Source organism: Lonchura striata, chromosome Z (assembly GCF_050655825.1).
Source record: "Lonchura striata isolate lonStrDom1 chromosome Z, ASM5065582v1, whole genome shotgun sequence".
NCBI lineage: Eukaryota > Metazoa > Chordata > Aves > Passeriformes > Estrildidae > Lonchura > Lonchura striata.
This window is the reverse complement of record NC_140740.1, coordinates 70,410,010-70,429,061: the sequence shown is the minus strand read 5'-3', so window position 1 is coordinate 70,429,061 and position 19,052 is coordinate 70,410,010. Positions and strand designations below refer to the sequence as shown.

The following is a 19,052-nucleotide window of genomic DNA, read 5'->3' as shown; positions in this document are numbered from 1 at the left end:
AAATATGCAATAGAATTCTAGTTCTTAGCCCTCATACTAGACCCCTATAGAAACAAACCCTTTTTTGTATCAAATTTAATAAGCTAGTTGTTGTTTAAGACTGAAGTATATTTTAAGGGTTATGTGGTTTTGTATATGGAATTGGTTGGTTGTTTCTTCTGATTGTCTTACATGCTGTTTAGATGTGATGAAAGAAATGTGGGGTCCATCCCTTTCAGTAATTACCTAGATGTTGTTCAGAACAGAAAGAAATAAAGGATTTCTTTTTCTCCTGGTTTCTTGTGAGAATTTCAATTACTTCATTCTAGATCTTTGAGCAAGGATGTTGGTATTTTCCCTTTTCCCAGAATTCTTCAGTCTCATAATGTTATTTTAAGTTACTTCTATTGTCTTTACCTGTTTGTTTTTCCATTATTTTTTTTGCCTTCTTACCCCAGAGTATATTGGTTTAATGTTAAGTTTTCTTTAGATATGAGCTACTGTAACTTGGTAATTTTTAATCCTACAGTCTGGCCTTTTGACCTGTGTTTCTTTCTGTCTTCAGAATATATGTATCAATACTTGCAGTTAATCCTTTTGTGTTACTCAGTTTTCAGGCAGTTAACCTGTTTTCCAACACTGGCATCACAGGGATGCATAACACTGCAGTACATTAGAATGCTGAGTTGTAGGCCATGTTTCAGCTGGGAGCGTCAGAGTCAAATTAAAACTCTGATGCTGCTGAAGAATTGATGCTCAACAGATTTTTTTTAAGTTTCTGATTAAGTATGATTGCTTGTCAGTTACCATTAGCATCATTCAAAGTTGTTGAGGGAAAAGAATATTTTCCAATTCTGTTTTATGTTAATAGTATATGTTTGGGTTTGTTATAAACTGAGTTACTAAAATGGAAATGGCTGGTGGTTCTTTGTGTTGCTTTACTTGTAATATTTAATCAGTCTAAAGTCTTAAAATAAATGCTTAGTCATAAAATCAATGCTCAAATCAAATGATCTGATTTTGGAAAGGCAGGAAAAAAAATCTACTGTTCTAAACTGTTTCTAGACTGAGAGGCTAAGAAGACATTTTATTAAATGCCATACAGAGAAAATCTTGTAATTTAACAGTGGGGTACAGAAAACAACAGATGAAGAGGTTCTCCAGTCAGATAACTTAAAGGAAGAATGAAAAAACTTAACCATCAAAGCAGCCTGCAGGCTATGGGATTGTGATTGCAGTGTTGCTGGCAAAATTGATACCTGTGGCTGATAGCAGTAGAGCACTGTGGCAATCTGCTGCTTTTAACCCACAATATTTTAAAAATATTTTGTGAAAACTGTTTCCTACTGATGTTTGCTTCTCTGCTCTTCATGTAGGTATCATGCCAGTGTATCATAACATGTTTGCACTCATGAGTGAAACAGACAGAATGTGGTATCCCCCAAATCACATCTTCCATGTAGATGAAACAACCAGACTCATCCTAATTTACCGGATAAGGTAATCTAAATAAAATATTGTACACTTTTCATGGTAAAACCAGACTGTGTGAGAGAACACAGCCAATATGATATTTAGTTGAACTGTAGTTTCTCTTAGAAGTTATGGATAGATTGCCTGCATTTTCTGGAAAACAGGGAGCTAAAAGAATTAAAAATATTGAAGTGATTTGAATTATGTACTTTATTAATTTTCTCTATCCAGTATGTTTACCAGTGTCAGATTGAAGAAACAAACAATAAAAATATACTAGAAGTAAAAACCCTTCTTAATAATGATACATCTCATCTCCTCTGTGCTTGTGTGTTTGAAGTAAGTAGCAGTTTCTGAAATGCAGAGTAATTGTCCTACATAGTCAGGCATGTTTCTGCAATACAACCATTTTTCCCTAACCTTAAAATTTAATGTGGACAACTAAAACTGTAGTCATAGTTTTCCTTTTGTAAATTGCTTAATTTATTTACATTGTATAATTTGGCCTGAGTGGTTTTGTTTAGGAACTGTTTCAAAAGAAACTAGAAGACACAATAAAATTGTCTGTATTCTGATTAGTGAGAATAACTTAGCAAAGGTTCTCATTCCTATCAGTACAGTTTATCACCTTGCTTGAATACTGTAGTACTCTAAAACTCCAAGAACTGGATCTGTAGTCTTCATTGAGTAACTGGGGTTTCATAGTGGTCCTCCAATCAGCAGCACTAGTTACATGTATATGAGAGCAGTAATGTCTGATGCTGGTAACCAAAATGTCTGTTTATTAACATTTGCTTGAATTTATTTCCTACCAGGTTTTATTTTCCCCACTGGTATTGCAGTGGCAGCAACAGAGCATACCGGTATGGTATTCTTCGTGGTGCAGAAAGCCCCGTCCTTGATGATCTTGTCATGTCTTACCTATTTGCACAGGTATGATTTGCTTGCTTATTTTTAAATGCAGATTGGTGAGGGTTATTAGCATTTATTCCCTTTCTATCTTCTCCTAGTAACTCTGTGGGCTCTTGAAAGCTTGAAGCCCTCTCAAGCTGAAAATTAAATTCCGTATCCTATTGTATATTTGGAGAGATGAAGTTCAAAACAGTGCTTCTAAGCATGATAGCAGCTGGTATTCCTTATGAATAAGTACATCTTTTTGTGGATGAAGTAGGTCATTCAGGCTTTAAAAAACCAAGACAATAAAACCCCCTAAACAAACCAAACATAAGCAATCAAACAACACAACAACTGCTCCCCTCAACAACTGCACCCTGAACCTCTATTCTTGTTAAGCAGCAGTGTGCCAGGTTTCATTTTTTTTTCTTGCATTCTTTCTCAGTGGCGAGCCGATTTTTTGGATGGATGGGTACAGATGCCTGTTACTCATGAAACACAAGAAGAATGCCTTGGAATGGCTGTTCTAGATATGATGAGAGTGGCCAAAGAAAAGGACCAAACCCCAATGGCTATTTACAATTCAGTCAGGTGATTCCATAATTTGTAACTGTTTCACGTCTATCTCATGCCTAAAGGTTGTATTTTTGCATACTAGTGTCTAGGAGAAGGTGTTCAGCTGTTGGCAGTTGATGTGTTGATGTAAAATAGTTTTATTTTACCTATTATGTAAACTAGAAATTAATAGAAAATTTATGTTCTGGTGACCATTCATGATTTGGAGACATGGATTTGACTCTCTTGATGAAGGGTAGGGCAGCAGCTTCTTATGTAAGAAAATATGTAAATAGTAATTTTAGGCAAGACACCTTCTGGATCCAAGTCCCTGTTCCTATCAGGGCCAAATTCAAAGTTAGATGAAGTGACTTAGGGCCTCATCCAGAGAAGTTCTGAAAATGTCCTGTTATGGAGATTCCTCTGTAACTCTGTGCACCTTTGTCCTCTGCATTACCATGGTCATTATGAAAGATTTTCTCTGTACCTAATCAGTCTCCTCTGTGATACTGATAATCCTCTCTTTCACATTATTAGAAGACAATAGTAGAATACCATACTTGAGCCTAATTTCTCTAGGCTGAACAAATCAAGCTCCCATATGCCTCTTCTCTCATGTCATGTGCTCCAGGCTCTTAAACATCTTGGCCAGATCTCTGCTAAACTTTCTTGAGTTTACCAAGTTACTTGGGTGTATCAATCCTATCAATTTCTACTCTGGCTGAGTTAATTCTGTCCCTGACATAGAAACTTCAGTGACAACCAACCACAGTTCTGTATTCTACTACCTGTATTTTCAGCCAGGAAATCTGTCCTTTATGCATGTAGTTGCCATGCAGTATCCTCTTTACAATTTCTACAGAAAACAAAGCAATTTTGTAACTTCTGCTGCCTTACCTTAGAACTTCACTAATGAAAGAACAGACATCTTTGAATTTATGGAAAATGCATTATGTAGTTTGTTGCAATTGAGTGAGGGAAAAAATGGAAAATGGAAGAAAACGGGGTTTTATTTGAAAGAACATACTACAGATCTAAGGATCTTTGTTATCCTACAGCTGTAAAAATAACAGTACATTTAGAGGAAAAGGTGTTTTCAATATTGACTTGTTTAGCACAGAACTAATTGTCTTTGCTGGATTTAATGGATGAAATTAGTAGATTTTTTTTGTCTGGTTATGTATTTACAGCTACAAAATGTTTTTACCTAAGTGTGTGCGAGCAAAAATCCAAGACTACCACATTTTGACCCGAAAAAGAATAAGGTACAGATTCCGCAAATTTATACAACAGTTTGGCCAATGCAAAGCTACTGCCAGAAACTTGAAACTTAAGTATCTCATAAATCTGGAAACCCTTCAGCCTGCCTTCTATTCAGAGGTTTTTGAAGTAAAAGAACCTGGTGGAGGTCCTTCTGGAGAGGAAAGTTTTGCAACTGTTGTAATAACTGGAAATGGAGGAATCCAGTGTTCAAGAGGAAAACTTAAAGATTGTGAAACACTTGGAGAGCAGGTAATTTTAAAAAATTATTTTAATAACTGTGTTTTTTGTTATGGAAGAGAGTAGTAAGCTTGTTTTAGAAGTTCTGATTTAACTCAAGCAAATTTGGTAGGCAAATTTTACTTCACAATGACATTTTAAAAAAGTGGAAAAGTAATGACGATGCCCCCAGATGTATATAAAATGCAGAAATTACCCAAATAATCTTTGAAAGCTGGGATCTAGGGACTCCAAACAAGAGGCACATTCTCCTATATCTCTTTCCTGCTGTTAGACATCTACCAATGTCAAAATTAGCAAATTTAAAATGACATCTGAGTGATTGTGGAGTCCATATAGTCTTTCTTCAGGAATTAGGTGCTTAAATATGTAAGTGCTGTAAGTGCTAGTAATCATGTACTGCTGCATTTTTGTTTATTGGTATTATTTTGTGTTTGTGTGTGAGATTTTCCAACATGACTACTCATTATGTTGACTTTACCAAAACCTGATAGAAACTCAAAGCAGTGTGCATTGAGAGTGTGGGAGTTATCCAAAGGTAAAAGTAAAGGCAAAGTGGAGTATGTGTGAGTTTTTAAAAATAATCACATTGATTTTGTACTTTTGATTTGTAATATGTAGCAGACAAGGCCAAAGTACAAAAAGTTGTATTTCTACTGTGTGCTGTAATAATTTTTATAAAATGCTATATGCTAGTGGGTTTTTTCAATAGTTAGCAAAAAACAAATCTGATTACATCCCCATATTTTTTGAAGTGTGATATTCTTAGAATATTTGAAGATTGACAATTACTTCATTCATAGTTATTATGTATCAGCCCTCTGCCTTCCCTAATTTTCCTGTAAATGCCAGTTGCTCTGGCAGGAACTGTCATAAATGTCAGATTCTGCAATTTCCAGTTTTAGGTGCATAAAGTGTATGCATAATATATTGTTTGGGCTTGGCAATCAAGCCTTTAGTAAGTGTAGTGTTTGAATAAATCATATTTTAAAATAAAGATTGCCAAATTATTTTTCATAATTAAAAATATTGTCATTCCATTATTGACAGACACTGCATATATTTTCACTGGTAAAGAAACTATTTATAAAGTTTATTTTGAAAATTGAAATGGTTGCGCGTAAATATGATTGTAACTTGTTTCAGTAAACTTTACTGATGAATTGTCATTTAGATACTGAACTGAAAAATAATTTTTATTCAGATGTATGTAATGACATATCTGAAGTAGATTGTGTGTTTTCCAAGTTTACATTTTCACCAACCAGATGAACAAGTAGATAGGACTGAGAGGATAACCTTACACTTTTTCTTCCTTCCAGCTACAGATTTGCAGCTTGTATCACTGCGAATGAAGTCACGACATTTTGTATTGTTAACAGGCTTTCTAAACCTGTTTATTCAGGATGCCAATAATAAACTCAAAAACTCCTCTCAAAAAAGCAATCTAAATGTTCCACTGTTCACAAAATACTACAGAGTGAAGAAATATCTACAATTATAAAAACCCAAGCCCATATGTGGATATTTCTGTTCATGGTTCCTGGATCTCTGTCTGTTCTTTGATTTGTGTTACTAGTGATAATTGTGTAAGGAAAATACTTTCTTTGCTTGTAATGGCATGTTTAAGGTTTCATAATCATCTTTGTTGTTGGCTTACAAGTTGGAGTTGTAGAAGTTCCGATGCTGCAAATAGGTGAGGCTTTTTAATTGCCATTTATGTTATTACTGAAATTATATATTTGTTGCAGGATTTACAAACATACTGTGATTTTCCTGATATCATTGATGTCAGCATTAAACAAGCGAGCCAAGAAGGCTCCAGTGAGAGAAGAATTGTCACCATTCACAAACAAGACAGCAAGAATCTGGTCTGTTTACTTTGGTTGCTGTTCTTTCAAATAGATACTGCTTTGAGCAGGCTGTGTGATTGTTTTTGCATAGTCTTGTATAATCCATGACAACGTTAATTTAGCATGAGATAAAATACCTATCAGCAGTGTAAGGGGTGTTATCAGAGCACTAAAGATCTTCTGCATTCAAAGCTATGTGCTTGGAATGAAATAGAAATAGATATTTTTATCTGAGGAGAATTTCTGGTACACAGATTGGTTCTTTTGTTTATTAGTCTTAAACCTGAGTCCATGGTTTCAGTTCTCAAGTGTGCTGTTTCCATGGTGTCCTGATAAGCTGTCTGTTAGAGACCAACACATTGAAAAAGTCTGAAGAATGATGATACAAAATAAGTATCAGGGCAAAATTAATGTTACGGCTTTTATTATGTACAATTATTTGAAGAAGATCTTAAGAAAGTATGTTATACCTAAATGTAAAAAGTTTTTTACTTTAACTACAACCTTGCACTTGAGTCAGGCTTTTTAGCAGGTACAGCTGTCACAGAGTTGTGGGGTGGGCTGACCCTGGCTGGGCACCAGGTGACCATGAGATCTGCTCTAACCACTCCCCTCTTCAGTTTGAACAGAGGAGAGACAATGTAATGAAGGGCTTGTGTCAGTCAAGATAAGGATAGATATCACTGACGTATTAACTGTTACAGACAAAACAGAATTGTCTCAGAGAAATTAATTGAATTTGTTTCAGAGTAGGGTAATGGGAATAAAAAAATCCTAAAAACGTATTCCTACCACCCCTCCCTTCTTGATGGGCCAGCTGTATTCCTTATTCTCTACCTCCTTCCCCTCAGCGGTGTACAAGATTGATAATGGGACGTGTGGTCAGTTCATTGCATGTTGTCCTTATCTCTCCCAGCTCATCCCCTGCTCCAGCAAGGGATCCCTCCAATGGTGGGCAGTCCTCCACAAACTTCTCCAGTGCAAATTGCTTCCACAGGATGCAGTTCTTCATGAACTGCTCCAGTGTTGGTGCCTTCCACGAAGTGCAGTTCTCCAGGAACAGGCTGTTCCACAGCTCCATAGTGGCTCATGGGGCCACAAGTCCTGCAACAAGTATGTTTCTGTGTAGGCTTCCCATGGGGTCACAGCCTCCTTGAGGCACATCCCCCTTCTGCGACATGAAGTTCTTCATGGGCTGCAGGGGGATGTCTGCTGCACCATGAACCTCCATGGGCTGCAGAGGCACAGCTGCCTCAACATGGTCCACACCATGGGCCGCAGTTGTTTCCAGGTCCTCTTAAAAAGGAGTTTGAAGACTAAATTTTTGACACTTACTCAAAGACAGCAGCTCTTTTTATCGCTCTCTAGCAAAGGCCTTGCCAAATAATTGTGTTCAGCTAAGTATGTCTCTGGTGTCACAGCCAAACACATACTAAAGCCTGTTCTGCTGTTCTACTGAATGAAATCTAGGGTGACTGAGAAAATGCTTCACTGTTTTTATTTGCAACAATTAATATATTGTTGCAGATGAATGTAATTTTGTCATGCTTCTATCTGTTAATCACACTGTGCATAAGACCTTTTTCACACCCATTTTCCTTTGACCACACGATTTTTGTCCCTGCTCCTATCCAGTATACCTGTCTTCATAGTAGTCAAAGATAATCTTCTGTCTATGATTCAGCTCAGGATGTCCATTTTTGCTGACTAGTAGCTGAGTTTTCAGGCAGGTACTTTCCTGGAGATTTTTCTTTTCTGCTTGAAGGCAGACATAGAAATCTGTTAAGTGAAGGCTTTCCTTTAGGGAAGGACTGTATTGGCAGTGCAGTAGGTGTCTGCATGCTGACTTGTATCTACTTGTTTTTTCCTTTCAAATGCTCTTTCATATTGGCATTCCTCTGCTGTTTCATCTATTTAGACAAAGCAGGGGAGGTTTTAGGGCAGATTTCATAGAATCATGAAATGGTTGGAGTCAGAGGGACTTTAAAGATCATCTGGATCCAAGATCCCTGCCATGTGCTGGGACATAGTCCATTAGAACAGATTGTTTAAAAGCCTATTCCAGGGATAAGGCATCCACAACTTCTCTGTTTTCTTTGGTTTTGATTTGATCTTGAACACTGAAGGATGCTATCACATTTTGAATGATAACAAGAAGCTAGACCATACAAATATCAGTTAAAAACTGATTTTATTAATGTCTTTAATGTGCACATATATGCATATCTTTTATAACATTAGCATATCCAGGAATTTTTTGTTGCCTATTAAAAATTGAAATTGTCTCTCCCTCCCTGCCCCACATTGTTCTCTGGCAATTGAACAGGAGGCTGAATTTCAGTCATTAAGAGAAGCTCTCTCCTTTGTATCATTAATTGATGGATATTACAGATTAACAGCAGATGCACATCATTATCTCTGTAAAGAAGTAGCACCACCATCAGTCCTTGAAAATATCCAAAGCAACTGTCATGGACCAATTTTGTAAGTATTTTTTTTTTAGTAATATGACAATTGGATATTAGTTTTGGAAGATGAGCTTTAGTTGTCTGTGAACTGTAGTAGGCGTCTTAAATTTTTTTCTATTGCATTTATGTAACATAAAATGCTTTATATTTTTCCTCTTATATTTCACTTTGTAAAATATAGTGCCTCCTTGACATGTTATAAAAAATAAGTGGAAAGATCATTCCATGATATGGATATAAATAGTGAGTTAGTAAGGCTTATTTAAGAGGAAATTCGTTCTTAGAATAATGAATGTTGTTTTATTTCAGCTCTTTTTTCTTGTTAGCCATTTTTCTGGTTAAGCCTACCTTTTTCACCCACATAAATGTTTTGCTAATTTAAGCTTATTTGTTAGGTAATTTTATTATAGCTTCTTTCACCATGCATGTTGAAAATCATATAATAAGCAGTGGGGAATATACTTTTTTAGCCCTTAATGTTTCTTATTGGAAAAATAATTATGATGGTTTGGTATCAAAAAATTGTAATATGCTGCTCTCTACATAAGCAATCACCCTATATATTGGAAAATAAAGGGCAAAGAGATTAACTTAAAGAAAGCTGTACATATATACATCTTATATCTCTGTATTTTGCAATTATGCCATATTAAACATTTTCTTTTTACTGTAGCATGGACTTTGCTATCAGTAAACTGAAGAAAGCTGGTAATCAGACTGGTTTCTACGTCCTTCGTTGCAGTCCTAAAGATTTTAAAAAATACTTCCTTACTTTTGCTATAGAGGTTTGTATTTTGTCTTAGTGCCTATTTAATTTTTGTTGTGATATAAGAATGAGCCTGAGATGTTTAGTAAATGATTCTGAATTTTCCCTCCAGAATGTTTGTCTAGCATGTATATTCTCTAGCTACTTTTGTCAGATGGGCCAATTTTCAGGGTCTTGTGAGAAACATCAGAGTTGATACAGGATTGCTAATGCACATGCCACATGGCTTGGAGACCAAGACAGGCTGAGGGAAGAGAGTTTATGAGTTCTGGAGATAATGACTGTGATGTTGGGATAAATGTTTGGGAGATGGAGCTGGAGCAATTCAATGGGTTTTCTATTTATTTTAAAGTTTGGGGATTTTTACTTGAGTTTTTCCCCTGGGTTTTCCACATACCTCCTCCCCCCTCACAAACAAGGCTTCATTAGATTGAGTGTACAGGCTTTGACAATCTGACAGTGCCTCCTTCATGGGTTCTTCTGGGTTTGGGTCTTGTCCTCATCCCCAGTACTGGGCCAGCCATAGTATTTGGCAGCTGTTACATCAACACAAATTTCCTGGGTATATTTGTTATTAACTAGAGAGAAAGCCACCCTGGAAATGCATATGGTTCTGAGCGAATCAGATGTACCTCTTCTCTCTGACATTGCAGCTAGTGATAATATAATGATTTATTATTGCTGTTAAATAATTTAGTGATCTTGTTTCAAGAATAGATTTCTCTTTAATTACATTAGCAGACCTACCTTTGCGTTTTTAGCCAGGGAAGGTAATACAAGAATTTTCCTACTGGTATATAGCAAGCTAGCAAGTTTGAGGTAGCAAGCTTCCTGTCAGAGATAGGTACATTTCTGAAAATTACCAAATAATGTGGATATGTAAATGGAGAAATGTTATGTCCAGTCAATGAACTATGTTTGGTAGGGAATTTTGTAGACAAAGAAATCAGTTCATGAACAAACTTAGAGAGGCAAAGTTGGGAGTCAAACCTGTGAGAGAAGACTACCATTGCCTTTAAGTGACTTTGCAGCAACTTTTTTTTCTTTTTCTGGGTCTTGTGCAAGTCGTTGGAAGACTTTTTATATTCAGAATTTGTTGGGACATTTGCTGCAGGATTGAGATTCAGGACCACAGAAGCACTATTAAGGGTTCATCTTGTTTAAAAATGTTTAATGGTATCTTTTCAGGAGTCATTGCAAAAAGAATTCAGTGCATATTAAAAATACATGTTAGGAAGTAATTTCTTAGAACTGTTCTGGAGATGACACGAAAGCAGAACTACAGCTGAGATCACCAAATGCCTGCCAAACAAACATGGTGTATAAGCACTTGGGCTATCGCTTCCAACAAAATTTTATTTTGATGTAACCCCATGTCAGGGTGAATAAGCTTTCATTAATAGCTCTGAAGGATTTTTCCTAGGATCCATTATCTGTTTTCTCAGCTCCATCTTTTCAGATTTCATTAACATTTGTTTTTCTCTAGCATCAACATGCTAGTTCCAATGACGGGAGTTAGTCATGTTTTCTCAGAATCCATATTACATAGTGAGAACAAAAAACAAATTATGATCATATTTTCCTGAAGCATCCTTTCTTTAATTAGTAGAGTGCTATACATTAAGATAAGCTTTCAAATATTAAATATTAATCAATTTCATTTTAAATGGAAAAATTTTCTGCAGCGTGACAGTACTACAGATTATAAGCACTGTTTAATTACGAAGAATGAGAATGGAGAATATAATCTTAGTGGAACCAAGAGAAGTTTTAGTAATCTTAAGGATCTCTTGACCTGTTACCAGACAGAAACTGTCCGTTCAGACAGCATAATTTTCCAGTTCGTCAAATGCTGTCCTCCAAAACCAAAAGGTAAGAGAAAGATTATTTCTAAGCAGAAAGTTTTCTATTTTCTAGATTAAAGACTTTAAAATAAGTTAATACTAAATGACTCTCAGGTAGATGCATGATACAAAACTGGGAGGAAGTATTGGTACTGTTGAAGGCAGGGAGGCCCTTTAATGAGACCTCAGAAAATTAGAGAATGGGGCAATCACCAACAATATGAATTTTCATATGAAGGAAAATGTCAGATTCTGCAGCTGGATGTGCAGACAGACTGGGGAATGAGTTGCTGGAGAACACTGCCATGGAAAGGGGCCTGGAGATCCTGGTCTGTGGCAAGTTGAACACGGTCAGCAGTGCCCTGGCAGCCAGGAGGGCCAGCCGTGTCCTGGGGACATCAGGCACAGCATGGCCAGATGGACAAGGGAGGGGATTGTCCTGCTCTGCTCTGAGCTGGGGCAGCCTCACCTCCAGTGCTGGGGGCAGCTCTGGGTGCCACAGTAAAAGAAATGTAAAACTACTGGAGAATGTCCAAAGGAGGCCCATGACGATGGTGAAGGGTTTGGAGGAGAAGCTGTATGAGGAGTGGCTGAAGTCACTTATTCTGTTCGGCCTGGAGAAGAGGAGAGTGAGGAGACACCTCATTGCAGTTAAAACCTAGTCATGAGGGGAAGGTGAGGGTAAGGCACTGATCTCTTCTATGTGGTGACCAGTGACAGGACCTGAGGGAATGCCCTGAGACTGTTTCAGGGGAGGTTTAGGTTGGGTATTAGAAAAAGCTTTTTCACCCAGAGGATGGCTGAGCCCTGAAAGAGGCTCCCCAGGGCAGTGGTCACAGTACTAACGTTCAGGAAGTGTTTGGACAATGCTCTCAAGCACGTGGTGTGACTCTTGGGGATGGTCCTCTGCAGGGCTGAGAGTAATCCTTGTGGGTCCCCTCCAGCTCAAAATATTTTGTGGTTCTGTGATACATTTGTGTGGGGTTTTTTTTAATTTTACTAACCTAGTTATGCATCTTCGTCATAGTTTTCAGTCATGGTGTCTGCAAAATTTTGGTGTAAGATAGTCTTCCAGAAGTAATCATGGTAACCAGTTTCATGATTAGAAGCAAAACTGCTTTCTTAATTGCAGTGGATTGTGTGTAGCAGCATTTCTTCTTATGTAAAGTGTTTTCATGTCTTGAGAAGGAAACAGCTACTAAATGAATTATTTATCACTGAAAATACTTCCATAGGTAATGGAACCAATGTCAGTGAATTTCTGTCATTGTTGGTCTTAGCTGAGTTGTGCCAGGTCTGCAGTGTGGTTTCAGCTCCTTGTTAACACTGAAAAACCACACATGAAATAGTGCTTCTCTCTGAGGAGGGGATTTTTCTTGCATTTGCATTTAATTTTTTGCCTATCTTTGATATTAATATCTTTCTCCTTTAGGAAATCTTTAAATATCTACCCTTCTAAGTAGTACTACACACAGTTAATATTAGTCTTTGTCTCTATCAAAGTTTTTATTTAAAGACAAACTTGCCATATATATAACTTATATAACTTTTACTTCTCTCAAATTTGATTGAAAATAGCCAATGGATTCGAAACCTTAGAAAAGATGTAACAAGTAAATATATATGCACATTATAAAGAATTTTTCAACATTATTCCATTAAAATCAAAAATTTATATGCATCAGAAGAATACATTATTGAATAAATATTATCATGGATGTGAGCAGATACCCACAAAGAATACTTTTCGGATTTAGTTTTAGTATCAGACTTACTCTACTTTGTATTATAAAAGGAGGTAATTTACATCCCCTTTTCCATCCCAAATTATTATTAAAAATAGTGGAGCAGTTAAAATATGAAAGGAGGTAGGAATATTTTCAGAATGTTTGTCAAAAGTAGGAATACTTAAGAAACATAAAACCCATGAGTGAACCTAAATGATTTTGCTGATTAGAAAATATCAGACTTTGATTTCAGTTAAATAATGTGTGGCTTTTTAAATACACATGCCTCAATGTGATATCTTGTTTGTGTTTAATTAGGAGCCCCTCATTAATAATCCTTCTGAAACTATATTGGTTTAGTTTTATATTTTACAAATTTACTTTGGTTTTCCTTTCTCTCCTTCTTCTCACAGATAAATCAAATCTCCTAGTCTTCAGAAGCAATAGCGTTTCCGATGTGCCTTCATCACCTATGCTACAGAGGCACAATAATGTCAATCAAATGGTCTTTCACAAAATCCGTAATGAGGACTTGATATTTGTAAGTCTGTTTGTTGCATTTTCTACTGCAGATGTTGGGTTTAATAGGCACCAAGTTTTTAAAAAAGTGTATTTAAAAGAATCTTATCTGACTTAGGAGATTTTGCTGTAATCTTTCCTTAGAGTTGTGGAAGAGAATTTATTTTATTCTTCAGTAATGGAAATAGTTATTTTTTTGTAATTAATTGTTTTGACTGCAATAATAGATATTTGGTTCTAGAGATATCTAAATACATATTTAATGGAATTTCTTCCTCTCTAGTTCTTGCAGCAAGTTATTTTCTGAGATTTTTGAGTAATCAATAAAAAAACAAACAAAAATTTATGTTTCTGATACAGTTGCTTCCTTTCCTTCTCAGCTGGACTCTACAGCCAGCACACCTCTAATGACTTGCATATGCTTATGTAGGGGACCATTTCTAAATATGTTTTTTAAAACAAGCAGAGTTATTTTTTTTTCTGTCTGTATCCTTCCTTCCTTTTAGGAGGAGAGTCTTGGACAGGGCACATTTACTAAGATTTTCAAAGGTGTCAGGAAAGAAGTGGGAGACTATGGCCAGCTCCATCAAACTGAAGTTCTTTTAAAGGTGCTGGATAAAGTGCACAGAAACTACTCTGAGGTTGGTGTGACTGTTGACTTCTATATTACATTTCTCCATGCTATGTTGAGCATTGCTCTTCTTTTCATGAGCATTACCCATTTACTTCATAAATGAGTATTTGTGTGGTAGAGGGTTATATGTTGATCCAAGCTCATGCTTAGACTTGTGACACTGAGAGTATGGATTTGAGACTGGCTTGGGGAAGTATACCTATGTACTTTAATTTCCCTGTTCATACCACCTGTGAGAGAATTCAGAACTACCCACTCAAAACTGGAGAACAGGTCATTTATACAATTAAACTATCAGAGGAGGGGTGGTATGGCCACAGGGTTGTCTAAGCCAGTAAATTCATTATTTACAGACAAGGGACTGTCTACGGAAAAACACATCCTCTGGGTAGACTGTCTTCAGACTTTTCAATAAAATCAGAAGTATTTATGTATGAGAAAAACTTAGCACACATGGATACACCCATAATCACTGAGCCTTCTCACTTTTTGAGTGACTATTTTAGCAGACCTGAAATACTTTTGTGCAAAAACTAATAAAATGGTAGTGTAATCAAACCAAAAACTCTATGTGAGAACTGAATTTTAAAACTTTCACAAGACGTACTATTGTTTATTATATTAATATAACTTTATAATGATGCTTTTGATAACATAGGTAATAAATTTGTATTCTAAAGTATTAATCAGTTACAAAATGTTCAGAGTATAGAAATAAAAATGTATTCACTTAAAGGAAAATGTTGTCATTTTCATTTCACTTTGTTGGGTGAATAATCAGTACACAAGGAAATGTAGGTGGAGATGCCACTGAACAGAATAAAAAAATAAAGCAATAAAATAATTTGAAACTTTCCTGACAAAGTTGGAAAAGGTCTTGCAATAGTGGATGAATTATATAATATTTTTTGTCTTTTAATAATGTGCTACAAAGAGATAAATTGGAAACTGAACAGTGCATTATGGCAGAATAAATTAGAAAGTGAATAGTGTATGATGAATTTGCTTTCAATTTACCTAGGTAATTGAAACTGAGAAAAAAAGATTATTTTAAAATGTTAAGATATATTTGCTGGCAGAGAAAAAGAGGTTGCTAACCTATCTGGAATGTGTACTACCAGTTATTTAGAAAAAGAAAATTTGGAAAAAACCTCCACAACAAAAAAACCGAAGCAAAACCCAACCAAGCAAGAAACAGTTGCCAAACACAAACCAACAATAAACAATATAAAATATGTTACATAGGGTCTTTGCAAAGAGACAGTTGAAATAAATTTTTTAAATTATTTTAGTAAATTTATTGGAACTCTGGGGCTTTGTTTTTACTGATATATTTTCTTTGTTGATTTCTCCCTCTCCTTCCAAAAAGTCCTTTTTTGAAGCAGCAAGTATGATGAGCCAGCTTTCTTACAAACATTTGGTCTTAAATTATGGAGTCTGTGTTTGTGGAGAAGAGAGTAAGTAGAAATTAATTATTTTTTTACGAATTTTTATACTTCTGAATTAGAGTTTGACATTGGTTTTGGCTAAAAATGGGAAAAAACAAACAAAACAACTGAAGTTCAATACCAGCTGGACAGATAGTACGTGTTCATGCTGCAGCAGTAGTAGCATTGGTATCTAAGAGCTAGTTAATAATAAAAACAAAGAAAAGGGAAAAATTGTTTAATGTACAGTCAGTGTGAATAGTAGACTCTGTAGATGACTCAGTCATGTCTGTTCTATTTGAGATCAGTTTTGCTGCACCTCTGGAATGAGATTTTGAAGTGCCAGAAAAATTGCAGCCTTACATTGTATTAGCAGTGGGTAGCCAGAAAGGGAGGTACTGTGCTACCCAGAAAAATCTTCACTTACTGTGATTAGAAATAGACATTGCGACCGTTTTCCACGCGTGCTGATTTCATGAGCACAAATATAACTTTGGGAAATTTGGCTTAGAGATCCAATTTTGAAAACATGAGTTCTTGGTAATTCAACAAACACAGTACAAAATTTTAGCAGCAGTAAAACCTTTGCATTTTCTGCAAAAGTTGAATGTCTTACAGCTTTGTAACTATGTATTAATAAGATTTTTTTAAGAACACTTGAAATGCCATTTATACCATCTTGAAATGAAGTCTTAATTTTGGATTGTTGTCATATGCTAATGTGTCTTCAAATATGACTGCTGACTCTCACTTCAACTGTTTTTCTTCTTCATTCGGTCTTTAGGCTGAAATATGAGTTTATCCAAAACCCTTTTTTTTCTGTGATTAGAAATTTGTATGAAAGGAAGCATTTTATAATTGTATGAGCATATTATGTAGGTGGTTACCTTTATTAGTGAGAGAATTTCCAAAAGAGATAGTGGATTCAGTAATCAGAATGTACCTCTGTAATCAGAAATGATCTCTCACAGGAGGGTGGAAAAGGCACAGCATTATATTTGCCAAGAACTTGTGCCGGAACTTCTGCCAAAACAACCACATTAAGTTTTCTGTATTTTATTCATTGTACCAAACACAGGGACGATACAGAAAATTTCAGGTAGCTCATGTTTGTAATTGAAAAGAAATTGTTGCAAGAGGTATATGGTTACTTATTTCACCTTTAGATCATATCTGTCCTCTAGAAATTATTCTCTTTCTGAAGGCAAGAGACTTACTACAATTTAGGGAGAGGCAGTTAGTAAAAAATAGGAAGAGCAGCTATTATTGATTCTGTTTTTTACACAGATGTACCTGATGTACAAAAATAAAAATTGTTTTGCATAATTGCAAAAAAGAAAAAGTATTTGCTGTCTCTTTTGTTAAAAAAATATGTTTATTTGTTGCAACCAGATATAGTACTAGTAGTTTCAATGTGAACGTCTTGCAGCTGAGGGCAAGGGTTCAGTCATTTGATTTGAAATCATTGTGTTGAAAGTGACGAAGACAGCAGTTCTTGTTTCTCGAGTTATGTGCTAGATGGCTGCAGGAAGGCATGTCATACACATATACACAATTTTAGGGCAAATACTTGTTTGTTTTCAAGCGAAGTGTCTTTGTCAATAAAGCATTGCATTTTCCAGTGAGAATATAGATGGTAAACAACTATGAAGTGAATGACTTGAATATTACTCAACTCACCACATTGATAGTGCTGTACACTACTATGCTTCATCAGCAGTTACATTATTGTGCCTTTCAGATGAGGGTGGAAAAATCCTCGCTGGATTTTGCCTGATCTGTAAAAGATTAAGTCTAAATAATTAACCTTAAAAGATTAAATCTAGTAACTATGTCTTTGAGAAGAAATTAGGTGAACTTTCACACTCTGAGGAAGTGTGAAGAACATAGAGTATGTGTGGCAGTACTCAGGTATACCACAGAAGTTGAAATTTATAGTTAGATCACCAACAAGGTATCAAAAGAAGAGTAGTACTAAGGTCATTAATCTGTCCTGAAATTTTATTATTGTTGGTTTTAATTGTTACTCTTTTTATCATTATGAATCAGACATCCTTGTACAAGAATATGTGAAATTTGGATCCTTGGACACATATTTGAAAAAGAACAAAAATGTTATCAATATCTTGTGGAAGCTGGAAGTAGCCAAACAGTTGGCATTAGCCATGCATTTTCTGGTAAGTGGTTCAGTTTTGTTAAGGGTAGAATTCAAGTGATTCTGACTCGTGTGTGTAGAAAGGCTGAGCTATTACCTGAATTCTTGAAAATCTGGAGGGTTTTGATAATGGATTGGCCATATACTAGCTATTTAGTAGATATCCAGAGACCTTGTATCTTCCATGAAGCATAGTTGAATGTCCATTATTTTCTTTAATTCTTTATTTTTTAGCATGAAATATAAACACTTCTGCAGTAATGCTTCCCCCCCCCCCCCACCCCACACAAATTAGTCCTTTCTTCCCACCTCAGCTCATGATGCTGAACATAAACTGGTAGTGTTAATACTTAGCACTGGGAGAAGAAAGCACTGTACTGTTTGCTCTTCTAGTGCATTCTTCTTGGGCATTAGGTCTCAACCTTACAGTCTTTCCAGTTAGATATAAAGGTCATTATTCAAGACAGGATATGTGACTAGGTAAGTCTTACCTTTAACAGAATTTAAATATTCTTACATTAATTTTAAGTGGATGGATGACTATTCTTCTGAATTAAAAAGTGTCAAATTGTTTCAGACTTTAGGTAAATAAGAAAAATTTGCTGAAAACTGTAAGTTTGAGAGAAACTGTAAGTTTGAGAAAGCTGAAGTTTGATCAACTTAATCTGTAACCGTTATTTTATTTGCCGATGTTTCCCTCATTCTGTACAGTATATGTTTTTAAATATCTCTTCAACAGTAAGACTTTTTTGGTCCAATTCTGTTTACAGGAGGATAAAGGTCTTGTTCATGGGAATGTCTGTGCTAAAAACATCTTGCTTATCAGAGAAGAAGACAGGAAGTCTGGAAACCTCCCATTTATAAAGCTGAGTGATCCTGGCATCAGTATTACAGTTTTGCCAAGAGATAGTAAGTCTTTGCATCAACTTTCTTGCTCAGTACTTCTGACTTGAAAAATAAGTTTGGGGGTGTGTTTTTTTTTTTTTTGACCACCAGGTAACCTAATTATGTTGTAGTAAGTTCCTTCATCTGTGTGTTATTTTATAGTTATCCCTACAATCCTAGCCAAGCAGTTTTGAGTGTCTCTTGTAAATAGCAAATAACTACAGGAAATAAAGCCACAATTCTCCACTGTGTGAGCTTTTTTTCTTTGCTGTTCTCATTTTCAACCCTTTTTCATTTGTAGTACTATTGTTATATTACATTGTAAATATACAATATAGTTGGTTACATTTGCAGATGGCTGCTGAACTTAAGT

At 35.7% G+C, this 19,052-nt stretch overlaps 1 protein-coding gene across 15 annotated transcripts in view; it reads left to right on the top strand.

The window, feature by feature from the left end:
• Positions 1 to 19,052, top strand: part of JAK2 (Janus kinase 2) — an 84,811-nt gene that overhangs the window by 47,828 nt on the left and 17,931 nt on the right. For all 15 annotated transcript variants that reach the window (XR_014951303.1, XR_014951302.1, XM_021531700.3 and 12 more), the window contains 13 exons: positions 1,356 to 1,479; positions 2,268 to 2,385; positions 2,792 to 2,937; positions 4,092 to 4,413; positions 6,153 to 6,272; positions 8,581 to 8,738; positions 9,396 to 9,507; positions 11,174 to 11,360; positions 13,473 to 13,600; positions 14,085 to 14,219; positions 15,582 to 15,669; positions 17,689 to 17,816; positions 18,565 to 18,703. Coding sequence is in view for 13 of the 15 variants with exons in the window: in XM_021531700.3 (XP_021387375.1) it covers positions 1,356 to 1,479; positions 2,268 to 2,385; positions 2,792 to 2,937; positions 4,092 to 4,413; positions 6,153 to 6,272; positions 8,581 to 8,738; positions 9,396 to 9,507; positions 11,174 to 11,360; positions 13,473 to 13,600; positions 14,085 to 14,219; positions 15,582 to 15,669; positions 17,689 to 17,816; positions 18,565 to 18,703 (1,905 nt within the window). In the remaining 2 variants the exon portion in view is untranslated. The remainder of the gene's footprint in view (positions 1 to 1,355; positions 1,480 to 2,267; positions 2,386 to 2,791; positions 2,938 to 4,091; positions 4,414 to 6,152; positions 6,273 to 8,580; positions 8,739 to 9,395; positions 9,508 to 11,173; positions 11,361 to 13,472; positions 13,601 to 14,084; positions 14,220 to 15,581; positions 15,670 to 17,688; positions 17,817 to 18,564; positions 18,704 to 19,052) is intronic.